A 19,951-nucleotide genomic window follows, 5' to 3' on the forward strand; every position below is an offset into this window, starting at 1 on the left:
AATGTCTGCTAATTACTAGTAGGACTAGCCTGGTCATGTCCTACGGAGTTTGACTTTACAAGACCTCTTAACAGAAGTTGTGTCAAGTTACAGAAACTGTAAAGTGCTGATTTGTTATATAGAAAATAGCCTTCAACCTCGGCACTGAGCCTGAGCACTCCTGAAGGAAGCACACAGCCCTCGGAGCTGGCCCTGCCAGCTCCCCACTCACCCACCAAGAGCTTGCACGTCCCCCTGGATCTGGCTGGAAGCCTGAAGGTCATTTTCCGTAGCTCCTCCGGCAAATCTCTGCCCAGCTGTTAGGGAAGGCGGAACTAGCCCAGGACATGAAGCTGGAAGATGAAAGACTGTGGGAGTGTCAATTGCAAAAGGGGACAACCGGCTTTTATTTACGTGTGTGCTACTCTGATGCTCAGGAGAATTCTGGCTGCCACCCTGAAGGTCTGGGTTGAAGGAAAGCCTTTCCTCTGAGTTCATTCACTGAGTGGCAGGGGCAGTTCACCCCAGAAAGAGACAAGGTACCCAAGTAACTATTATAACCACACAAACAAATCTATCAGGGAAACAGGCTGGAAGAGGCAAAGAATCGGTTTTAGTGTTTTATTATGAATAGGGTGTTTTAAAGTTCCAGATTGCATTTTCAATATAAGGCAACACTGCACAGCTTCAGGTTTCATCACAAAGGATGAAAACCCCTGTTTTCAGCATGGCTGAAATTCTTGACAGAAGGGGAGGTCAATTCTTTTAGCCCTTCGCTGATGGCCCCTTTTTTGTTTCAAGTCCTCCAGTAGAAAATCTGTGGAGGGATCTTTTGATTGGGTAGGACTGCCGATTCTCTGCTATTCCGATGTACTCTCTTCCTTCCAGATGACTGGTAGTGCGATTTTGTCGCACTGGTGAGAGGCCTAGACCCACATATTTAGAGCAGAGCACCATGTAGTGGCCATCAGGGTCACGATGCTCCAGAGTTAGAGAGCCAACATCTGATTTGTGGTGTCTGAGACTGGAATGCGCCTCTATTCATTGATCTCCTCTTCGTCGTCTTCAAAAGCTTCCTCGCCATCATTGGCGGTGGCTTCTTGATACTGCTGGTATTCTGACACCAGGTCGTTCATGTTGCTCTCTGCTTCTGTGAACTCCATCTCATCCATGCCCTCGCCCGTGAACCAGTGCAGGAAGGCCTTGCGACGGAACATGGCGGAAAACTGCTCCGAGATGCGCTTGAACAGCTCCTGGATGGCCGTGCTGTTGCCGATGAAGGTGGACGCCATCTTGAGGCCGCGCGGCGGGATGTCGCACACGGCCACCTTGACGTTGTTGGGGATCCACTCGACGAAGTAGCTGCTGTTCTTGTTCTGGATGGCCAGCATCTGCTCGTCCACCTCCTTCATGGACATGGGGCCCCGGAAGACTGTGGCCACGGTCAGGTAGCGGCCGTGGCGCGGGTCGCAGGCGGCCATCATGTTCTTGGCGTCGAACATCTGCTGCGTCAGTTCCGGCACGGTGAGCGCGCGGTACTGCTGGCTGCCGCGGGCCGTGAGCGGCGCGAAGCCGGGCATGAAGAAGTGTAGGCGCGGGAAGGGCACCATGTTCACGGCCAGCTTGCGCAGGTCGGCGTTGAGCTGGCCCGGGAAGCGCAGCGAGGTGGTGACGCCGCTCATGGTGGCCGACACCAGGTGGTTGAGGTCGCCGTAGGTGGGCGTGGTCAGCTTGAGCGTGCGGAAGCAGATGTCGTACAGCGCCTCGTTGTCGATGCAGTACGTCTCGTCCGTGTTCTCCACCAGCTGGTGCACCGACAGGGTGGCGTTGTAGGGCTCGACCACCGTGTCGGACACCTTGGGCGAGGGCATGACGCTGAAGGTGTTCATGATCCTGTCGGGGTACTCCTCGCGGATCTTGCTGATGAGCAGCGTGCCCATGCCGGAGCCCGTGCCCCCGCCCAGCGAGTGCGTGAGCTGGAAGCCCTGCAGGCAGTCGCAGTGCTCACACTCCTTCCTCACCACGTCGAGCACCGAATCCACCAGCTCGGCCCCTTCCGTGTAGTGCCCCTTCGCCCAGTTGTTGCCTGCGCCCGTTTGTCCTGGGACAAAGCACAAGAGTGGCACACAATTTCAGTAGGTCGGCACGGGGATGGGGGGCAGCTCACTCTTATTCATACTTTTAAGACGGTGATGAAAAAAACACATCTTTAAGCCCCAAACTCAATTCTATGGAAAGCAGCATTGGAAACAACCTGAGTTAGCTCATCCTTCTCTTCTGTTTCTGGAAGAAATCAAGAGGCTTTGCCACCAGGACTTACCCAGATGTTGCCTCTTTTACTGAGAGGCACTTGTCTTAATCTAATAGCCTTGGAAAGAGTTGGGAAAATGGAAATATTAATTCCAATACACTTTTGCCAATAGGATTTTTTAATTAAATGTTTTAAATATGTTTTTACTGGAAAGAATTTTTAGGTTGAAGCTTAGCTTATTGAGGTTATAAAAAATGTAAGCCATATACTCTTAATTGGCAAAGACAGTCCTAATTATCAGAGCAATCCTCCAAACTGGACTTGCTTTCTTTTTTAAAAAAAAGATTTTATTTATTTATTTGGCAGAGAGCAAGCACAAGTAGGGGCAGCAGCAGAGGGAGAGGGAGAAGCAGACTCTCTGCTGAGCAGGGAGCCCAACGTGGGACTGGATCCCAGGACTCTGGGATCATGACCCCAGCAGAAGGTAGACTCTTCACTGTCTGAGCCACCCAGGCGCCCCGGACTTACTTTGTCAGAAAAACATGACTTTTTCAATCCAAATCAATACGTTAATACACATTTCAAGGATTATTAGAAAAACCACTTAGAACTACACTCGAGCACACTGTAGGGTAAATTATAAAAGCAGTAAAGTCGATGTTCAATGCTGACCTCCTCGAGCTCATGATGAACATGGTCCCCTTCCCCCACCTCCGTGCCTGGCTTTGCCCCTCTGATGGTGAGACATAATATATCTATTTAGTAATAAACTATAAAAACAAGGCACTGCTGTTGCCCATTATTTTAACTGGTAACAAAGCAATGTAATTTATAGCCAAAATTATAAGTTATTTAAGAAGAAAGAAGATTATTAAAAGGCATTGTTTATTTAGTAAATGGGTGTATATCAAATCTAGTTCTAAAAAGAATGCATAAATAATTAAAAAATAAATTCATCAGCATCCCTTTCAAACGTTCCCTATGTATTGGGTGAAAAGGACCAGGATGCATTGTAGGAGCTGGCAGCCGATCTGATTGTGTCAAGTGGACATAAAAAACGAGAGGAAACAGATGCCAGGGCTGTTTGCCCTTCCGCTCAGAGCTAAGACAGGGCTGGAATCCTGTATGGACCTCTCTCCACTTACTCCAAAGATGTTCACTTGGTTTTTGTCTACACCCAGCTGGTGGCAACAATGCACAACCACCATCCAGCGACCAGCTTCTCTGCCCTGGGCAGGCAGGTGCATACCAGACACAGGGCACACCAGTGGGGAGCTGAGTGGGAAAGCAGTGACACCACTCCGACTGCCTCCCGAGAGTGGCCCAGTGCTAAATCAGGTGAGACAAGCAGATGGGAGGCACTCGTGCACTTCGGGCTGGGGTCTTCATACTGAGCCCTGCTGCTGGCCCCCCCCTGGATTCTGCGGTGTGCTGTGGGTGTGGCCTTACACAAGGGCCTATTTTTGGAGGAATGGGTCTTATCTCAAATTTCCTTGCTTTTTCTACAGTATTTATCAGTGCTAAACACTGTGGGTGTTAGGTGGAAATCTGTAAAACAAGAAAAACAACCAAAATCCTGTGGCTCTTCAGTAAGTTTAAAATGTACTGACTACTAATGACTTGTGTCACATACAAAGGCATATCCTCCTTGAATACCTAAAGAAGTCCTACAAATGAGTAAGGAAAACAGTAACTTTTTTTTTTTTTTTGATTATTTATTTATTTATTTTTGAGAGACAGCAAGCGTGAGCAGGGGAGACGAACAGAGGGAGAAGCAGACTCCCCACAGAGCAGGGAGCCAGACATGGGGCTCAATCCCAGGACCCTGGGATCATGAACTGAGCTGAAGGCAGACACTTAACAGACTGGGCCACCCAGGCGCCCCAGGAAAACAGTAACCTTTAGGAAAATAGGCAAAGGATATAAACGGTTCACAGGGAAGGAAATTCAAATAACAAATATTTGATGCATTCCTAAGAGAAATGTACATTAAAAGAGATTCAATTTCTCCCCTGTGAAATTGACAGAGATCGGAAAGCCGGCAAAGCCTGTTGGCCAAAGTTGGGGAAAGGCCCCTCCATATACTGGGGCTGTGGGGGAGGCACAACGAGGACTAGCCTCTGTGGAGAACTGAGCGGATCTACCAAGATTAGTCCCCTGAGGCTCAGCAGTTTTACTTCCGTAAATTTGCCTAGACGGGTATATGGCACATGTGGAAAATGACATGTAGACACATATGTGCTGAGGAGCAGTAAAAAAAAAGGAAACCACCTAAATATCTTTTAACCAGAGGCCTGGTTAAATCAACGATGGTTTCTATGCAAAGGAAGATGAGCAGCCATCAGCCCTGGCACTGAGATGGTAAGATTTTCAAAGTATATTGCTAAGGGGGGGAAAAAAACCCAAAGTACTAAATGGTGTATGCAGCTGGCTGTCATTGTATGCATGTCCCAGAATGACCACAGGAATCCTAGAGTCCTGCCTCTGGGAAGGAGCCTAGGTGGGCACCAACTTGGGGTTGGAATGAGACCACCTTTTCACTATACACCCTCTTGTTCCCTCTGAGTCCTGGGCCACGTAAGTGTCTTATCTAACTAGCAAACCGGACATTTTAAACTTCGTTAAAACATATAAAATGCATTTCAGAAATGAGCTAGGGGTGCCTGGGTGGCATAGGGGCGCCTGGGTGGCACAGCTGTTAGGCGTCTGCCTTCAGCTCAGGGTGTGATCCCGGCGTTCTGGGATCGAGCCCCACATCAGGCTCCTCTGCTATGAGCCTGCTTCTTCCTCTCCCACTCCCCCTGCTTGTGTTCCCTCTCTCGCTGGCTGTCTCTATCTCTGTCGAATAAATAAATCTTTAAAAAAAAAAAGAAATGAGCTGGAGAAACGCACAGTGAACTAATAATCGTGGCTGTCTCTGAAAGATGGGATAGTAGGGTAGTTAAGTTTCAACACTACATACTGCTTATAACATTCTAACTAAACAAGCATGTCTCTTATGATAAGAGAAAATTAAAATATGAAAACATGGCTTTAAGGGAAGTTTTAAAAATATCAGTAAGTGGGGGCATTTCTACACGAGGACACCCACTCAGCAGAAAGGCACTGTGACAGTCACAGGGATGTCCCAGTTACGTTGAAGAACTTGTCAGAAAGCCGCAAAATGGGATGTGTAACATGATTACATTTTCTGAAAACCAACTCAGCTGCCTGCCTGCCTTCCCGTGCGTGTGTGTGTGCGCGTGCACACACACACACAAGTGCATGTGTACATGGGAAGAGACCGGGCACCGTGTACAGCACTAGTTATCCCCAGGGAATAAAATCCCAGGGTCATCTGTACAAGGGATGAGGAGGCTGCATTTTTATACTGCATACTTGTGGGTCTGAAGAAAGCATGTGCAGTTTTAACTTCATGATGAAAACACTAAGCCCAATTAAATATTCCATAGTGACAGGTCCAGGAGCGCCGAGCTGCACAACGGAATGAGACATAGCTGGCCCTTGCTCAGCTGTCTCAGCCCCACCTCACAAGGGAGCTCAGCCTCTCACTCCTGTTGTCTTTGTCCCATCTGCTCAAAGGCCCCAGGATGATGGGCACGGCGGCACCGTGGCTCCACCAGGGGCCCAGGCTGGGCAGCAGCAAGCCCCTCCATGCTTGCGGCTTCCCCCGAGGGCACTGGCCACGTGGCCCTCTCTGGTGGCCATCTCCTTGTCTAGGAGGTGACTGCGTTCTCTCCCACAGAGATTCTCTTTTTTCCAGCCCAGCTGACTCAGAAATAGCCACTGTCCTTCCTGTGCCCCCCACTAACTCGTGCCACCCCTCCCCACCCAACCCAGCCCGCAGTGGCCCAGCCACAGGCACCAGAGGCTCAGGGAGGAACAAGAGCAGGGCTAGCCTCGCTCACACAGCTCGGGGTAGGACTCGCACACCTTCACAAAGGGAAGAACGCGAGTGCGATTGTCAAAAAGAGGCAAGGAGAGTAGAGGGGCGCCTGGGTGGCTCAGTCGGTTAAGCGTCTGCCTTCGGCTCAGGTCATGACCCCAGCATCTAGGAGAGCCCTGCTCGGGGGGGAGCCTGCTTCTCCCTCTCCCTCTCTCCCTGCCCCTTCTCTCTCTTTCTCTCTCAAATAAATAAATAGAATCTTTTTTAAAAATGCTATAGAACAGAGTAGAACCCAGCAACGGACAACAAATAGGCAGCTTCAGGCAGACATGCAGCCACAGCAAGGCCAGCTCCCGAACTTGACTCTTCCCCCGGCTCCCACGGCTCACGCGGCTGCCTCAGTATTTACAGCGTGATTAAGCCGGGAGGTTTTCTCTGCTCTTGACAAAAGGAAGAAGCCAGTGACTTCTGAAAATATTTTGCCACCGTCTCCTAGCAACAGATGTTCCCAGTTAAATATTTGGGGGTCATGAGTTGAACATGCTCTGTAATGAGCTGTTGTGACATCATTCAGCGGCTCAGGACCGTAGAACACAAGGCTGCAATCTCCAAGCTCCCGCAGGCGGGTTGCAACAGGTCCCCAGGGGTTCTCAGCCCACCCTCTGGTTTACCTCTCGCTCCCATCCGGGGAGGGATTAAGTGCTCCCTGAGCCCCTCTAGCCCCAAGTCTGGAAGGGAAAGTTACAGGAGCAGAGAGAGGCTTTCTGGCACTCCGGTGTCTCCCGCAAAATTCTCGCCCACTGTCTCTGCGCACAACTGCTATGCAACCAGCAATTCAACCAGCAATGCGTCAAGAAAAAGGTTTAAGTATATTCATGTTCAAAACTTAAACGCAGGTAACGTTCCCTTTTAAAATTATACATTACTTCAAGTCAGTGTTTTTTTAAAAGCCACTTTAAACCATACCTAGAGCTGGAACGACACTGGTTTACCGTAATTGACCAACTCGGAAACAGGGAGCTCTGAAGCCCCTGGGGGCTGACCCATCTCCTAGGCAATTCTGCCGCTTTCATTAAATAGAGAATGACTTAAAAACAACTGTGTCCTCAAACAATATACTGTGGTTATACACTCTGGACACCTCTCCATTCCCCAAAACAAGCATGCTATTTTAACAAAATAAGCATTCATTGAAACAATTCCTGGTTCTTAATTAAAAATAGTGTTGGCTTTTGGGGCGCCTGGGTGGCGCAGTCATTAAGCGTCTGCCTCCAGCTCAGGGTGTGATCCCGGCGTTCTGGGATCGAGCCCCACATCGGGCTCCTCTGCTGGGAGCCTGCTTCTTCCTCTCCCACTCCCCCTGCTGTGTTCCCTCTCTCGCTGGCTGTCTCTCTCTCTGTCAAATCAATAAAGTCTTTAAAAAAAAATAGTATTGGCTTTAGATTTAATTTTTTTTTTGGTAGGTAGGCTCCACGCCCAGTGTGGGGCTGGAACTCACGACCCTGAGATCAAGAGTTGCATGCTCTACCAACTGTGCCAGCCAGGCACCTCAGTGTTGGCTTTAAAAATCACTATTAAGTATACGCAACTAATGAATCATCGAACTTTACATCGGAAACCGGGGATGTACTGTATGGTGACTAACATAATATAATAAAAAATCATTAAAAAATAAAAAAAATAAAATAAAATAAAAATCACTATTAAAGCTATTTCACATCAGCACAATCTGCTAAAATTTTAAAATATTCTGAATCAAAAATCGGGATGTATATCCTAACAAAGCAGCAGCTACAAGAAGCAATCCTAGAGGCAGCTTCAAGGCCAGATGTCGTTTCTAACATTCTTGAAGGCTTACAAGGGCAGTGGCTTAGATCATTAAATGGTCACCGTAGGTCTGTGTGCATTTGTTCTTAATCTTTTTTGTCCCACTTATTGACAGCTAGAAAGATGAGACCAGACCATTCTTGGGCCCTCTCAGTGTTCAGTTCAAATAAATTAAACCAAAGGAAACTTCCACCATCAGTGAAGCTGCTGCCACGAGAAACCAGCTTTGCACAACTTCAACAGTTTGATCCAATCTCATAAAGCCTTTTTCTTTTCGGGTATATTTTTTGTGTCATAAAGACTCTTTAACAAGCTCCACATGGGGCGCCTGGGTGGCTCAGTGGGTTAAGTGTCTGCCTTCAGCTCAGGTCATGATCTCAGGGTCCTGGGATCGAGCCCCACGTTGGGCTCCCTGCTCAGCGGGGAGTCTGCTTCTCTCTCTCCCTCTGCTTCTCTCTCTCCCTCTGCTCCTCTCCTCTGCTCGTTCTCTCTCTCTCTCTCAAATGGATAAATAAAAAAATCTTCCAAAAAACCAGAAAGCTCCACAGGTCCGGCTGCACAGGAGTGGTGGCTGAGAGGAGGCTGGGTGAGAGACAGGTGAGGCAAGGGAGGCGTGTGGCCTCCAGGGTCCTGTCAGAAACCTTCTCCAGCGAGCGCGTCAACAAGAGCCACCGCCTCAGCTGTGCCGACATTTGTCAGGACAGACTAACCGATGTAAAAGCTATGAAACAGACTTAATATCTACACACCTACCACCCACTGTAAGAAATCAAACATAACAGGGTTCCACGAAGCCTGTGAACATGTGTATATTATATATAATTAGTTATACATTTGGATACAATTAGATAATGTTTTTCTATTTTCTCTCAAGGAGCAATAAGGGGCACCTGTGTGTGTGTGTGTGTGTGTGCACGCGTGCGTGTGTGTGTCAACTAACCGCCCCTCCCCGTGGGAACGGGGTTCACTGAGTTGTATTTTAATATTGGGTCTTCAGGTTTCTCTATGTGTGAGTCCTGTTTCTGGGGGTGCAAGTTTCTCTTTTCTTAGACTGACAATTCATACAGATTTGCCAAGTTCAGAGGTTTTTTTCCATTTCCTGTAAAGTATTTCTTTTTTTTTTTTTTTTAAGATTTTATTTTATTTATTTGACACAGAGACAGCCAGCGAGAGAGGGAACACAGGCAGGGGGAGTGGGAGAGGAAGAAGCAGGCTCTGAGCGGAGGAGCTGACGTGGGGCTCGATCCCAGAACGCCGGGATCACGCCCTGAGCCAAAGGCAGACACTTAACTGCTGCGCCACCCAGGCGCCCCTATACACAGATTTTTGATAAGTACAGAACCGTAAATGTACTTTCTCCTCCTTATGATTTTCTTAGTAACATTTTCTTTTCTCTAGCTGACTTGATTGTAAGAATACAGCATGGAATATATAGAGAACAGACAAAATAGGTGTTAATCGACTGTTGACGTTGTCGGTAAGACTTCCAATCAACAGCAGGCTATTAGCAGTTAAGTTTTCAGGGAGTCAAAAATTATAAGCAAATTTTGGACTGTGCAGGGGGTCAGCACCCCTAAACCCATGTGTTGTTCAAGGGTCAACTGTATACTTTTCTTAATGATGAAATCTGTTAATTTTGTTTGGTAACATGTACTGAGACTGAGGTAGATTCAGCCAACTGTAATTCAGGTTCAAGAAACGTCGCAGAGTCTTACCAAACATCAGTTCAACGTTCAAGGGCAGAAGCTGAGCAGCATTCTATGCGGAGGCGTATTTCTGTGCGTGCGGGGGAGACGGGCCCTTGCTTCCCTCAGATTCTTACAGAAGCCTGCATGCTTGGGGGCCCTTCATTCTTCAGATAATGAAGCTGAAGGAGCCCCAAGAAGGGAACTGATAACAGCAGAGGTGGCAGACCTGAAATTAGCCACCAAGTCTCCCTTCTCCCCATTCAGTGCTCTCTTTTTGGCGACCTGAACTCAGTAACCCAGTGCAGTGGTGCATGCAAGGTCTACAGCTGCTAAAAATCTATACCCACTTAGTAAGAGAAAGATGGCATTGATCTGTGTCAAGATCAGTGCCATGGGGGAGTCGTCCTTTCTTCCTTCGGGGCACATAGAATCAAGTCTCCATCACAGGTGCTGAGGGAGCAGTCCATTGAACTGACAGGGACTCACGCCAACTGGTGAGGGCAAGGGGGCAGGGGCGGGCAAAGGGGTTCAGCTCTTCTAGAAACCAATACACAATGTCCATGATGCATGTGCAACCATTTCTTTAAGACAAATTCCTTGAACTGAAGCTGTTGAATCAAAATTCCTGATTTGCTGAATCCATTAAGCTGATCTCTGACAATGTACAACTCGGTCTCCCAAACCACCTCACCCATGCTAGCTGTTGGTTTTTCAAGTACCACCCAGTCTGTCGGGAGAAAAATGTCTGTTTTAAGGACTCCTCCTCATTCCCAACTACTAGTAAATGTTGTCCCTACGTATTTATAACTTTCATTGCTACTGTGAAGAGGATATTTTCCCATTATATTTTATACTTGATTATTGCCTTTAAGAAGATCAACTTATTACCAGTTTCAGCACTGAGCAGGTAGTGTCCTGAGAAACCCCCAGTCCTAGGCAAATCAGGACAGTTGGTCACCCCATAGCAATAACGTCTGAGTCTTTATCTTGGGTCTGGCTGCCTTATTGAGGTCTTATAAGTGCCAATCACTGTTCATTGGATAGCCTATCCGGAAAATCCAAGAGAATCATTCCACCTTCGAATAACAATTCTGTCTTTTCCTTTAAATGACCTGTATCTCTTTTCTTTCTCTGGTCTTCGAGCACTGGCTAGAACCTTCAAAACATGGAACAATAGTAAAGACAATGGACATCTCTTTCTCACATGTGACTTTGCCTGGAATACTTCTAATGTTTCACCAGTGAGTGTGACGTTGCTATGGATTTGGTAGAGAATTCTTAAACAGAGGAAGTATCTTTCTACTTCCAGCTTGCACATAGGGTTTTTGTCCTCTACAAGTCAGGAATGCATACTGAATTTTATCAAGTATTTTTGGGACCTATTAAGATGTTGTCTCTCTTAATCTATTAGCTGACTTCTCAACGTTGAACCATCCTTGCATTCCTAGGATGTTGCTAATACTTATCAAGCACTAACTGTGTAGGAGATACTCCAGATACATAGGGCTTAAATAGCAGAGGATTATCTGCTACCCTCAATGAGATCGTCTCTATCTGGTGCCTTTTGAGGAAGGGGTTGGAAAGTACATCTTTGATCGATTTCATTTCTATACCACCGTAACTTTAAGCCATGGATCGGCCTTAAGAGTCTCTCATTTCCTTGTAAGACTCTTTACCTTTTACGGGCACCGAAATTGTGTTTGTTTTTGATTGAGGTACTTCTGTGTCTAAGTAGTATTTTTCTCTCTAGGCACATTTCTTACTCAATTACATTGGCAGTTTTTGAGAAAGAACACAAGTGAATGTGTGGTACCTAACAGTAAAATACGATTGTCGAACGGAACACTTTCAAATCTGCCACTTTCAAGTCCTGTAGGCTCTACCTTGGCTCCTAAGGGAGAAGTGGTTATGAATGGCCTCGTGTTCGTGTGGTGCCTTTCCATTTCCTCTCCTCATTCCCCTCATTTAGTAGAGTATCTCTATTAAGGCCTTGAGCACTGCTATCCAACAGAACGGGCTGCACTATAACCGGCTAAAACTGTTCTGGATCTCCAATACGGTGCCACTAGCCACATTTAATTATTGAGCACCTGAAATGTAGTTAGTACAACTGAGGAAGTGAATTGATTTTAGATCATTTCTATTAACTTTAAATAGCCACATGTGGCTAGTGATTACCACATTGGGCTGCAGGGTCCAGAAGAGGTTTTGCTTGGGGCCAATCAAGGCCCAATGCTTGAACAACTTAGTATCAGAAATTTTGCCTGTCCCGTTGGTTGTGTAGGTTGTCATGGTGACGGGGAAGGGGACAAGACCCAAAGGATTCATAAACTTTATGAACATTCATCCTGCGGAGCCCCCTTTATAACAGGTCATGGCCTGGCTCTACTAGAGTCATCAGTTCGTGTACCAATAAAATCTTTCAGGATTCTGTCTCTTCTTGCATATTTTGGATATTCCTCCTTTGAGTATTTTGTCTGGTAACCTTGACTCTATAAACCATGGCTCCAGGGTGATGCAGGCTGGTAGTACTGACGGTGCCACTTCATTTAATGTTACGTAGTTTTCTTTGGGAGAGTGCAGAGGGGCAGGGCCTTTACCATGTCTTAGGTGGAGGAAGGGAGGGAAGGATTTGCCCAGTTCTAACAAAACAAATTCATACGGTGCCAGCCTTTGGGAAGAAAGCAGAGTAACTGTCTATAGGCAATGAAAGAGAAATATAGGTATAAACACATTGCAATTAAAAGATGAGCAACTTAGGGGGCGCCTGGGTGGCTCAGTCATTAAGCATCTGCCTTTGGCTCAGGGCGTGATCCCAGGGTCCTGGGATCGAGCCCCACATCAGGCTCCTCCGCTGGGAGCCTGCTTCTTCCTCTCCCACTCCCCCTGCCTGTGTTCCCTCTCTTGCTGGCTGTCTCTCTCTCTGTCAAATAAATAAATAAAATCTTAAAAAAAAAAAAAAAAGATGAACAACTTAGGAACCAAAACAAATGATTATCATCATATTATGATAATTTATAAGGGGAAGAAAGAAGTTAATGTCTAAAAAATCTGTTAAACCAATAACTATCAATACAAACATTTCATTTAGAGATGCAGAGAAAGTAATTCCTAAAGAAAAGTCAAGAACTGAAAGGGGCAGCACCCTGTCATGACACTGGGGACTGCTGATTTCCATCCTAAGCTTTTGGCTTTTAATCTTGCACATAAATTAGTTTGATGTGTGAAAAAAAAACAGAAAGAGGCAGAAGGAAGCAGGAGAGATGGAACCCACCGAAGATGAAGTTGTCCGGCCGGAAGAGGTGCCCGAAAGGCCCAGACCGCACACTGTCCATGGTGCCCGGCTCCAAGTCCACCAGGGCAGCCCTGGGCACGTATTTCTGAGCTGGAAGAGAACAAAGCCCACCCCCAAGGGTCACTTTCTGGTCTCCAGAGTGATGGACTGCTCCATAGCAAATCCCCCCAGCACAGCAGCCTGGATGGTAGGAAGCAGGGTTTCTTCAGAGACAGACTTTCTTAGGTCCAGAACATGGACTTTCTTAGGATCCCAGAACATGAGCACTGGGAGGGGCCTGGGGGAACACAAGCCCAGCTGAAGCTGTTCCGGTGAGGAAACCAGCCCAAGCATGAATGGGCAGAGGAAGTGCCAGGAATAAGCAGGATGAGAAGTTAAGTCTCCTGACTTCCTGCCTTTTGTATTTTCCACTTTACCCTGATACCTCTTTCCTGTTGGGAAGTTCTACCTTTTTAGCTCCATGGAAATAAACTGTATCTGTTGCAGCAAATTACTGTGTTGCTCTGACATTCTTTCCACTTTTGGGCACCTCCCTCAGGCACGCATATACATGAATCCAAGCTGTAGTCTGAGCAGCTAGTTATGGGTACGATCCCATGGGCTGTTTCCGGGATACACTCTCATGTATGAACGAGCGTTGCTGTGTAGCCTTTTTGTTAGCAAGCACATTTTCCTGCCTATTGGACAGGAACTTGTTCCGAGGGAGGATGGGGTTAATAGGATTGCACACAGGATCTGCCCTACAACTCCTGTCCTGTGGCACACACACCCAGATTGAAGAAAGGAAGTTAATAAACTGGACCAAAGGGTTAACAAGAGGTGCAATGTATAACTGAAATTTTCTCCAGTGCTAGCTAGAGATTTCATATTCTATGTCCTGCTGGTCCAGACCTTTTCTTCTAGCTGCTGAATAAATAAAACCCAGTGATTGATGTAACCTGCTCTTCACAACTCTTGTGTGGACAAACAGCAAGTGACTCCAAAAACCAGCGTAATTCTTTCTGGGGACGTATGTCATGCACGTGGAAGGGTAGCTGGCATTTTCTGGGTGTTCTTTCAAAGTCTTGGTTTTTTGGTTTTTTTTTTAGGGCACGTATCACTTTTATAATAAAAACTGTAGCAAATAATGTATACATGTAGCCACAATACGTATGTAGATATCCAGGGTAGAGGTGATATTATTCCCAAACCTGGATAAACCACAGCTTAGAATTTTTACTGAACTCTATCAATTATCCAAAATTGTCTGTAGTTTCAGCTTCCAGGGAGCATAAAGTGCTTTTGGAGGTTGGTACAAGGTCAGAAAAGTCATTTAACGGGGTGCTTTTCAATTTTTTAGCCAAGAATCTCCATTAAGAGATACATTTAAACTGAAAAACAAAACAAAACAAGCAGTCGGACCTGACCCGGTAAGTGATTTCACCACGCTAACGGGTTGTCTAGTTCAAGAGTTCAGACTCCGTGATAGGTCAAATTCGGTTGTTTGAAAGCAACTGACGGCGGATTTCCCGCCCCAGGGGAAGCGAGGAAGGAGTCGGGCATCCTGCTATATCCCGGGAAAATTTCCGAGGGCAAACTACCCTCGCGCGAGGGCGGCATCCCTAGAGCCAACCTTGGATCGGCCGGAGAAGAGCCGGGAAGGCTGGTCCCAGAGGAGGAAGGCCGGCGTCCCAGAGAGGTAAGGCCAGGTCCGGGAGGGGGTTGGCCGAGGTCCAAGAGGGGCATGGCCGGGGTCTAGGCGGAGGTGGCCAAGGGTCCGGGACGGGATGGCTAGGGTCCCAGAGAGGGGTGGTCAGGGTGTGAGGGGGAGATGGCCGGGGTCCGGGCGGAGACGACCGGGGTCCGGGCGGGGATGGCGGAGGGTTTGGGAGGGGGACTGCGGAGTCGGACGGGGAAGGGCGGGGCCCCAGAGGCGCCGCACTACTTACAGGATGACTCATTGTAGTAGACGTTGATTCTCTCCAGTTGCAGCGCCGAGTCACCCACATAGCCTCCGGCTGGGTCGATACCGTGTTCATCGCTGATCACTTCCCAAAACTTGGGAAGGGCAAGGCGGGGGAACAGACGGTCAGAACCCGGAGCCTAGGGCGCCCTCCCCCGCGGCTCACGCCAGGGCTGGCCCGGCGGGGCGGGGTGCGCGGGGCCCGGCTGCCGAATTCCAGGCGCGCCTGAGCCGCCGGCGGCCGCTCCCAGCTGGGGTGGGGATAGGGGTGAGGGGCAGGGGGTCCCTGGCTATGACGCCCCCTCCTCGGGCGGGCCACTCCTCGAGCACTTCCCGGGTGCCGCGCGGGCCAGGACTGGGCTCCGAGGACGGAGGCGCACAGAGGGTGCGCAGCGGGCGCCCGCACCGAGGGGTCGAGCCCCGACACCCTAGGCCTGCCAGCTGCCCACCCGGAGGGAGCCCAGTGCCCTGCCCACCTTGGTGCCGATCTGGTTCCCGCACTGGCCCGCCTGGATGTGCACGATCTCCCTCATGGCGGGCACCGGCTCTGCGCTCGGGGCACTGGCTCTTCGGACCGCGGGGGCGACTGCGGGCCCGCGGCGCGCTCCCCGGGACTCGACCCTCCGCCTGCTCTCCACCCCCCATCCGGGCTGCCCCGACCAATGGCCGCGGGCCTCGCCCTCCCCGGCCGCGCCCCCTCCGCCCCCGCGGACCGCGCACCGCCCCCCGCTCTCCCCAGCGCCTCCAGAGCCCCCACCCCCCGGCCGCGCCCTCCGGGCCGCGCCTCCTCCCGTCCAGGCGGGCTTTGGGCCTACCTCCTCTCCCCCTGGCCTCCGCTCCTCGCCCCCCAGACCTCCCTCCCTGGGCACCCCGCTGCCGGCGCCTCTCCTCGGCTCGCCTCCCCCTGGGCCATCTTCCCGGGGCGCTTCCACGCGGTGCTGTCCCAGGAGGGAGAACAGAAAGGGGAACTGAGGACCCCTCGCTGGGGAAGTCAGGCCGGGAAATGAGCCTACCGAAGAGGGTTTAGGGGCGGAGATAGGGTGAGACGTTGGAGACTTTAAAAGTGGGGAGGCGGGCGGGAAGGACACGGCTCCGGCCCCTCCCCGCCCCCATTTTGCTGCCGCACCCCCCTGTTGCCGACCCTGCCCGGAGGGAGACCGTTCCCGCTGAGCCGTCATGGGCAGGCGGGGTCCCACCCGGAGCCTCCCGGGCTGGGTTCCGGGGCCGCGCGGGGCTGGCCGGGCCAGGCGGCTCTGCAGCTGTGGGTGCGCACGGTACCCGCCTCCCGGCTCCCCGCCCCCCTCCCCCCGCGCCGGGGGTCAAACCCTGCAGAGACGGGCTTTGGGACACGAAAGTGCAGTCTTTCAGCGTGACTCCGACACCCGTCCTGCCCCTTAACCTAGGGCATTGGTTTTAATGTCCTTGCTTTCCTGCCTGTCCGTCTCGAAATACAGGTACCATTCCATTCCGACGACTCCGAATCTTTTGTAGTGGGTTTTAAAGCGAACACCTGGCGGCATCTGACAGTGAACACACACACACACACACACACACACACACACACACACACACACCCCTCCACAGGTGTCTATGCAGCCTCTCCATTGGAAGTCAGCGATGAAAAAGCTCTTTGGCCCCAGGAGGGCGCAGAGGGCTGGATTCTACCTCTGTCCGTTCCCTCACCTTCCCTATTCCTGGGTGCCAGGGACTCCCTTTGCCGTTCGGAGGGGGGCGTGCCTGTGTGCCTGTTCTTTAGGTAAGCGCGGTGCTGGAGGAGTGAGGACGCTAGAGGGAAGGTCTCTCTATCCTCAAGGGACCACGGAAAGGTAGGCCGATGCCTTGCAGAATGAACTAAGCCCTCTTTGGGGACTTGGAGACAACTGTCCCTACGCGAAGCATGGCTCCATATTTCTCTTACAACGTGGTGCAGCCCTGGCCTCTCTCTGAACTCCAATCCTCCCATTTCCCGGTGTTTGCCGGGCAGCCCCTCCTAGGCACCTGTTCCCTTCACACCCTCCGGCAGGTAGCACAGTCCTCACTTTAGGGGCTGGCATCCGGGCCCTCTGGGCTCTGGCCCCCTACCCCTCCCTGCTCAGTTGCCCTCATTCTCCCCCCACCCCCTCCGTGGGCCCCACCGGGCCCGAGTCCCTCTGCTGCCAGCCCTCTCCATAGGCATGCTCACCACGGACACCCGCCCACCTAGAACTCTCTCTGGTTCACTGCTGTGGACACTTCCAGCTGGCTGGGCTCACTCTCTCATGTACACATGCGGCAGGTACTTGATGTACGTATGCCAGGGGTAATCACGGTTACTTCAGGCATGAGTTAGGCCCTCAGGGAGCAGTAGTCCCTCTTCCAGGCGGTGTCGGGTGGTAGAAAGGAATGACCACTGCGTGGTGAGTCACGGTGACTTGGATTTCAATTCCGGTTCTGTTTCCAACTAGCTTTGTGTTCACTCCAATTCTCTGGGCTCCCGTTTATTCATGTGTAAAACGAAAGGATTATCCGAGGGCTCTGCTTCTGTGGCACCTTCGGCTGGAACGTACATCCACCAGAGACTTTTGCATGAGTTTCCCTGTGTGAGCACTTTAGGTCGGGAGACTCTGGGAAGCCCGGCCTGCACCCCCTCCCAGGCCGAATGGAAATGCCACACCAAGAGGAAGGGACAGTGCTCTGTACTCTGCCCCAGCAGTTTCTTTTTAGATATATGAAAACTTTGGGAAAGTCCTCACGGGGGTGTGGTTGGAAAGAGGTGGAGAGCTTGAGATGTTTTTTCTTTTGGACTTTCCCAAATGTTTCCAATTTTGAGGATCGATTTCCCTGGGCCTGGTCCCCTCCCGCACCCTCTCAATGCCAGGGAAGCAGGTGAGGGACCACAGCCTTGCCCATACTCCACCGTCAAACTTTCAACCTGAGGTGACCTGGCTGTCCTCTTCTGAGCAGTCAGCACCCTTATTTCGGGTGTTTGTGGCCATTGCTCCATTTAATTATTGACTCCAAGTAAACGCTCCCTTTTTCCGTCTCCCAGTACTGAGTCCAGTGAAGGGAGCTGGGGGAGTGGAGGGCCTCGGGTTCCTGGAAGAGCCTTTGCTCAGCTCTGGTCACATAGCCTCTGCGGAATCAAGCCACAGAAAGAAAGCTACTCTCATGGGGTGCCTGGGTGGCGCAGTCGTTAAGTGTCTGCCTTTGGCTCAGGGTGTGATCACAGGATCCTGGGATCGAGCCCCGCGTCAGACTCCTCTGCTGGGAGCCTCCTTCTTCCTCTCCCACTCCCCCTGCTGGTGTTCCCTCTCTCGCTGGCTGTCTCTCTCTCTGTCAAATAAATAAATAAAATCTTCAAAAAAAATTTTTTTTAAAAAGAAAGAAAGCTACTTCAGGAACTTTGGTGGTTTGCAGAAATACCCACGTTTTCAGTGCTAGTCCTTGGGTGGGAATTTGAATCCGACATATTTGATGGAACCAGAAAGCAGGTGTCGGTATGGCTTCAGGAAACGCTCTAACTGGGATTCGACGGTGGAAAATTGATTTATTGGAGTTTCTGATGGACACCCCCTGTTGACCGGCACCCCGGCCTTCCATCCACATCACGAGGGCGGGTAACTAAGGTGACTTAGGCTCATTGCTGCACGCTTTTCCACAGAACTTACGGAATCATCACAACATCCCTCCAAGGCAGGTATTACTACAGATGAGAAAACGGATGCTCAGAGCGGGCATCACCTTGCTGGCGAGTGGGTGACAGGATCCCAGCCCATGGTTAAGGCCCTCACAGTGACGGGGCTGGAGCAAGAGGACACCTGTGTCTAAGGCTGCACAAGTTACAAATCAAGCCTGCAGAAGTTTGAAAGTGTTTCGGTCCTCCTGCCTCTTCCTGCCTGGAAGGCCAGGTTCCAATGTAGGATTCTCAGACGCCTTGGGGATTTGCATCAGGAGTGGCAGTGGGGGGGGGGGGGGGTTTCCAGCCTCCAGCCCCAACTCTCAGCTTGCCCCCCTCTCTCCCCCTCCAACTCCATCCCACACTGGGAAGGGCCTCCTGTGCTCCCGTGAACACCCCAGTCCTCCCCAGCCCCCACATATCCATCCCGGGGCCACCCCTTTGTGCTCATCAGTGTCACCGTCCACCAAAGCGGGGGTAGAGTTGGAAGCAGGTTGGGACGTTTGTGGGGGACATTCTCCTGCCCTGGCTGCTGAAGCAGCGGTGTGGGCACATCCCAGCAGCCATGCGGGGAGCAGGGCAGCCCAAGGCAGGGACCGTCTTCTCTGTGGCAACATGTTAGCAATACGTACATCTAGATAGGTGTTCATCTGATTATCGTATTATAGGTTTGTAAACTTCTCAAACGAAGGGATGGTGGCAGGGCAGGGCCCGTGCATGAAGGAGCCCAGTGAACGGGGGACACAGACGGCCTGGCCACAATCTCAGTTTCTGTTGGTAAAAAGCTGGGGCCAAGAGTACGGTGCTGGCTGTTCTCCCTTCCCCGGGCACAGAGATGGGATGAATGAGCACAGAGTTCCACGTGGCTGAGAAACAGAGCCTCTAACAGAGGCAGAGGATCTCCTGGAAGGGCTTCCGAGGTCTGGAGGTCTTTGAAAACAGGGCACCGACTCTCCCATGCTTTCTGAGTCAAGTGGGAAGAGAGGGAAGAGGCGAATGCCCACTCACTATAGAGCTCTGGGGCGCCCCTGCGATGTTGGCTGGGCAGCTGGGGCCGGGGCTCCTTTGCCTCGAACCCCGCCTCACCAGCAGGAGCTGAACAGCTATGTGTGCCAGGAGCCCTGCTGCGCTGCGAGCCCGAAAGCTGCGGACGCCGCCTCGCAAAGGTAAGCAGATGGGTCAGCGAAGCGCCGAAGAACCAAGGAGGCTGAGCCCAGCTCCCGCGCACACGCACGTACGCATGCACACGCACGACGCACACGCACGACGCACACGCACGACGCACACGCACGACGCACACACGTCGCACGCAGCCCCCACCGCACCCCGCTGGGAGTTTCCAGGATTGGGTTCATCTGGGCGGTGGTGACGGTCGGGTGACGTGGTGGCCCGCACCCACCCGTGCTCTCCCTCCGGCCGCTTTTGTTT

The 19,951-nt window shown here is 50.8% G+C and overlaps 1 protein-coding gene across 1 annotated transcript; it reads right to left on the reverse strand.

Annotated features, from left to right (window-relative positions):
- Positions 1-586: 586 nt before the first annotated feature.
- Positions 587-15,519, reverse strand: TUBB6 (tubulin beta 6 class V). The gene is made up of 4 exons (XM_026486266.4): positions 15,345-15,519; positions 14,855-14,963; positions 12,906-13,016; positions 587-2,080 (listed from the first exon to the last, which is right to left on the reverse strand). The coding sequence occupies exons 1-4, from the start codon at positions 15,399-15,401 to the stop codon at positions 1,017-1,019; spliced, it is 1,341 nt and encodes a 446-aa protein (XP_026342051.1). The 5' UTR covers positions 15,402-15,519; the 3' UTR covers positions 587-1,016.
- Positions 15,520-19,951: the final 4,432 nt, after the last annotated feature.

Source organism: Ursus arctos, unplaced genomic scaffold, assembly GCF_023065955.2.
Source record: "Ursus arctos isolate Adak ecotype North America unplaced genomic scaffold, UrsArc2.0 scaffold_34, whole genome shotgun sequence".
NCBI lineage: Eukaryota > Metazoa > Chordata > Mammalia > Carnivora > Ursidae > Ursus > Ursus arctos.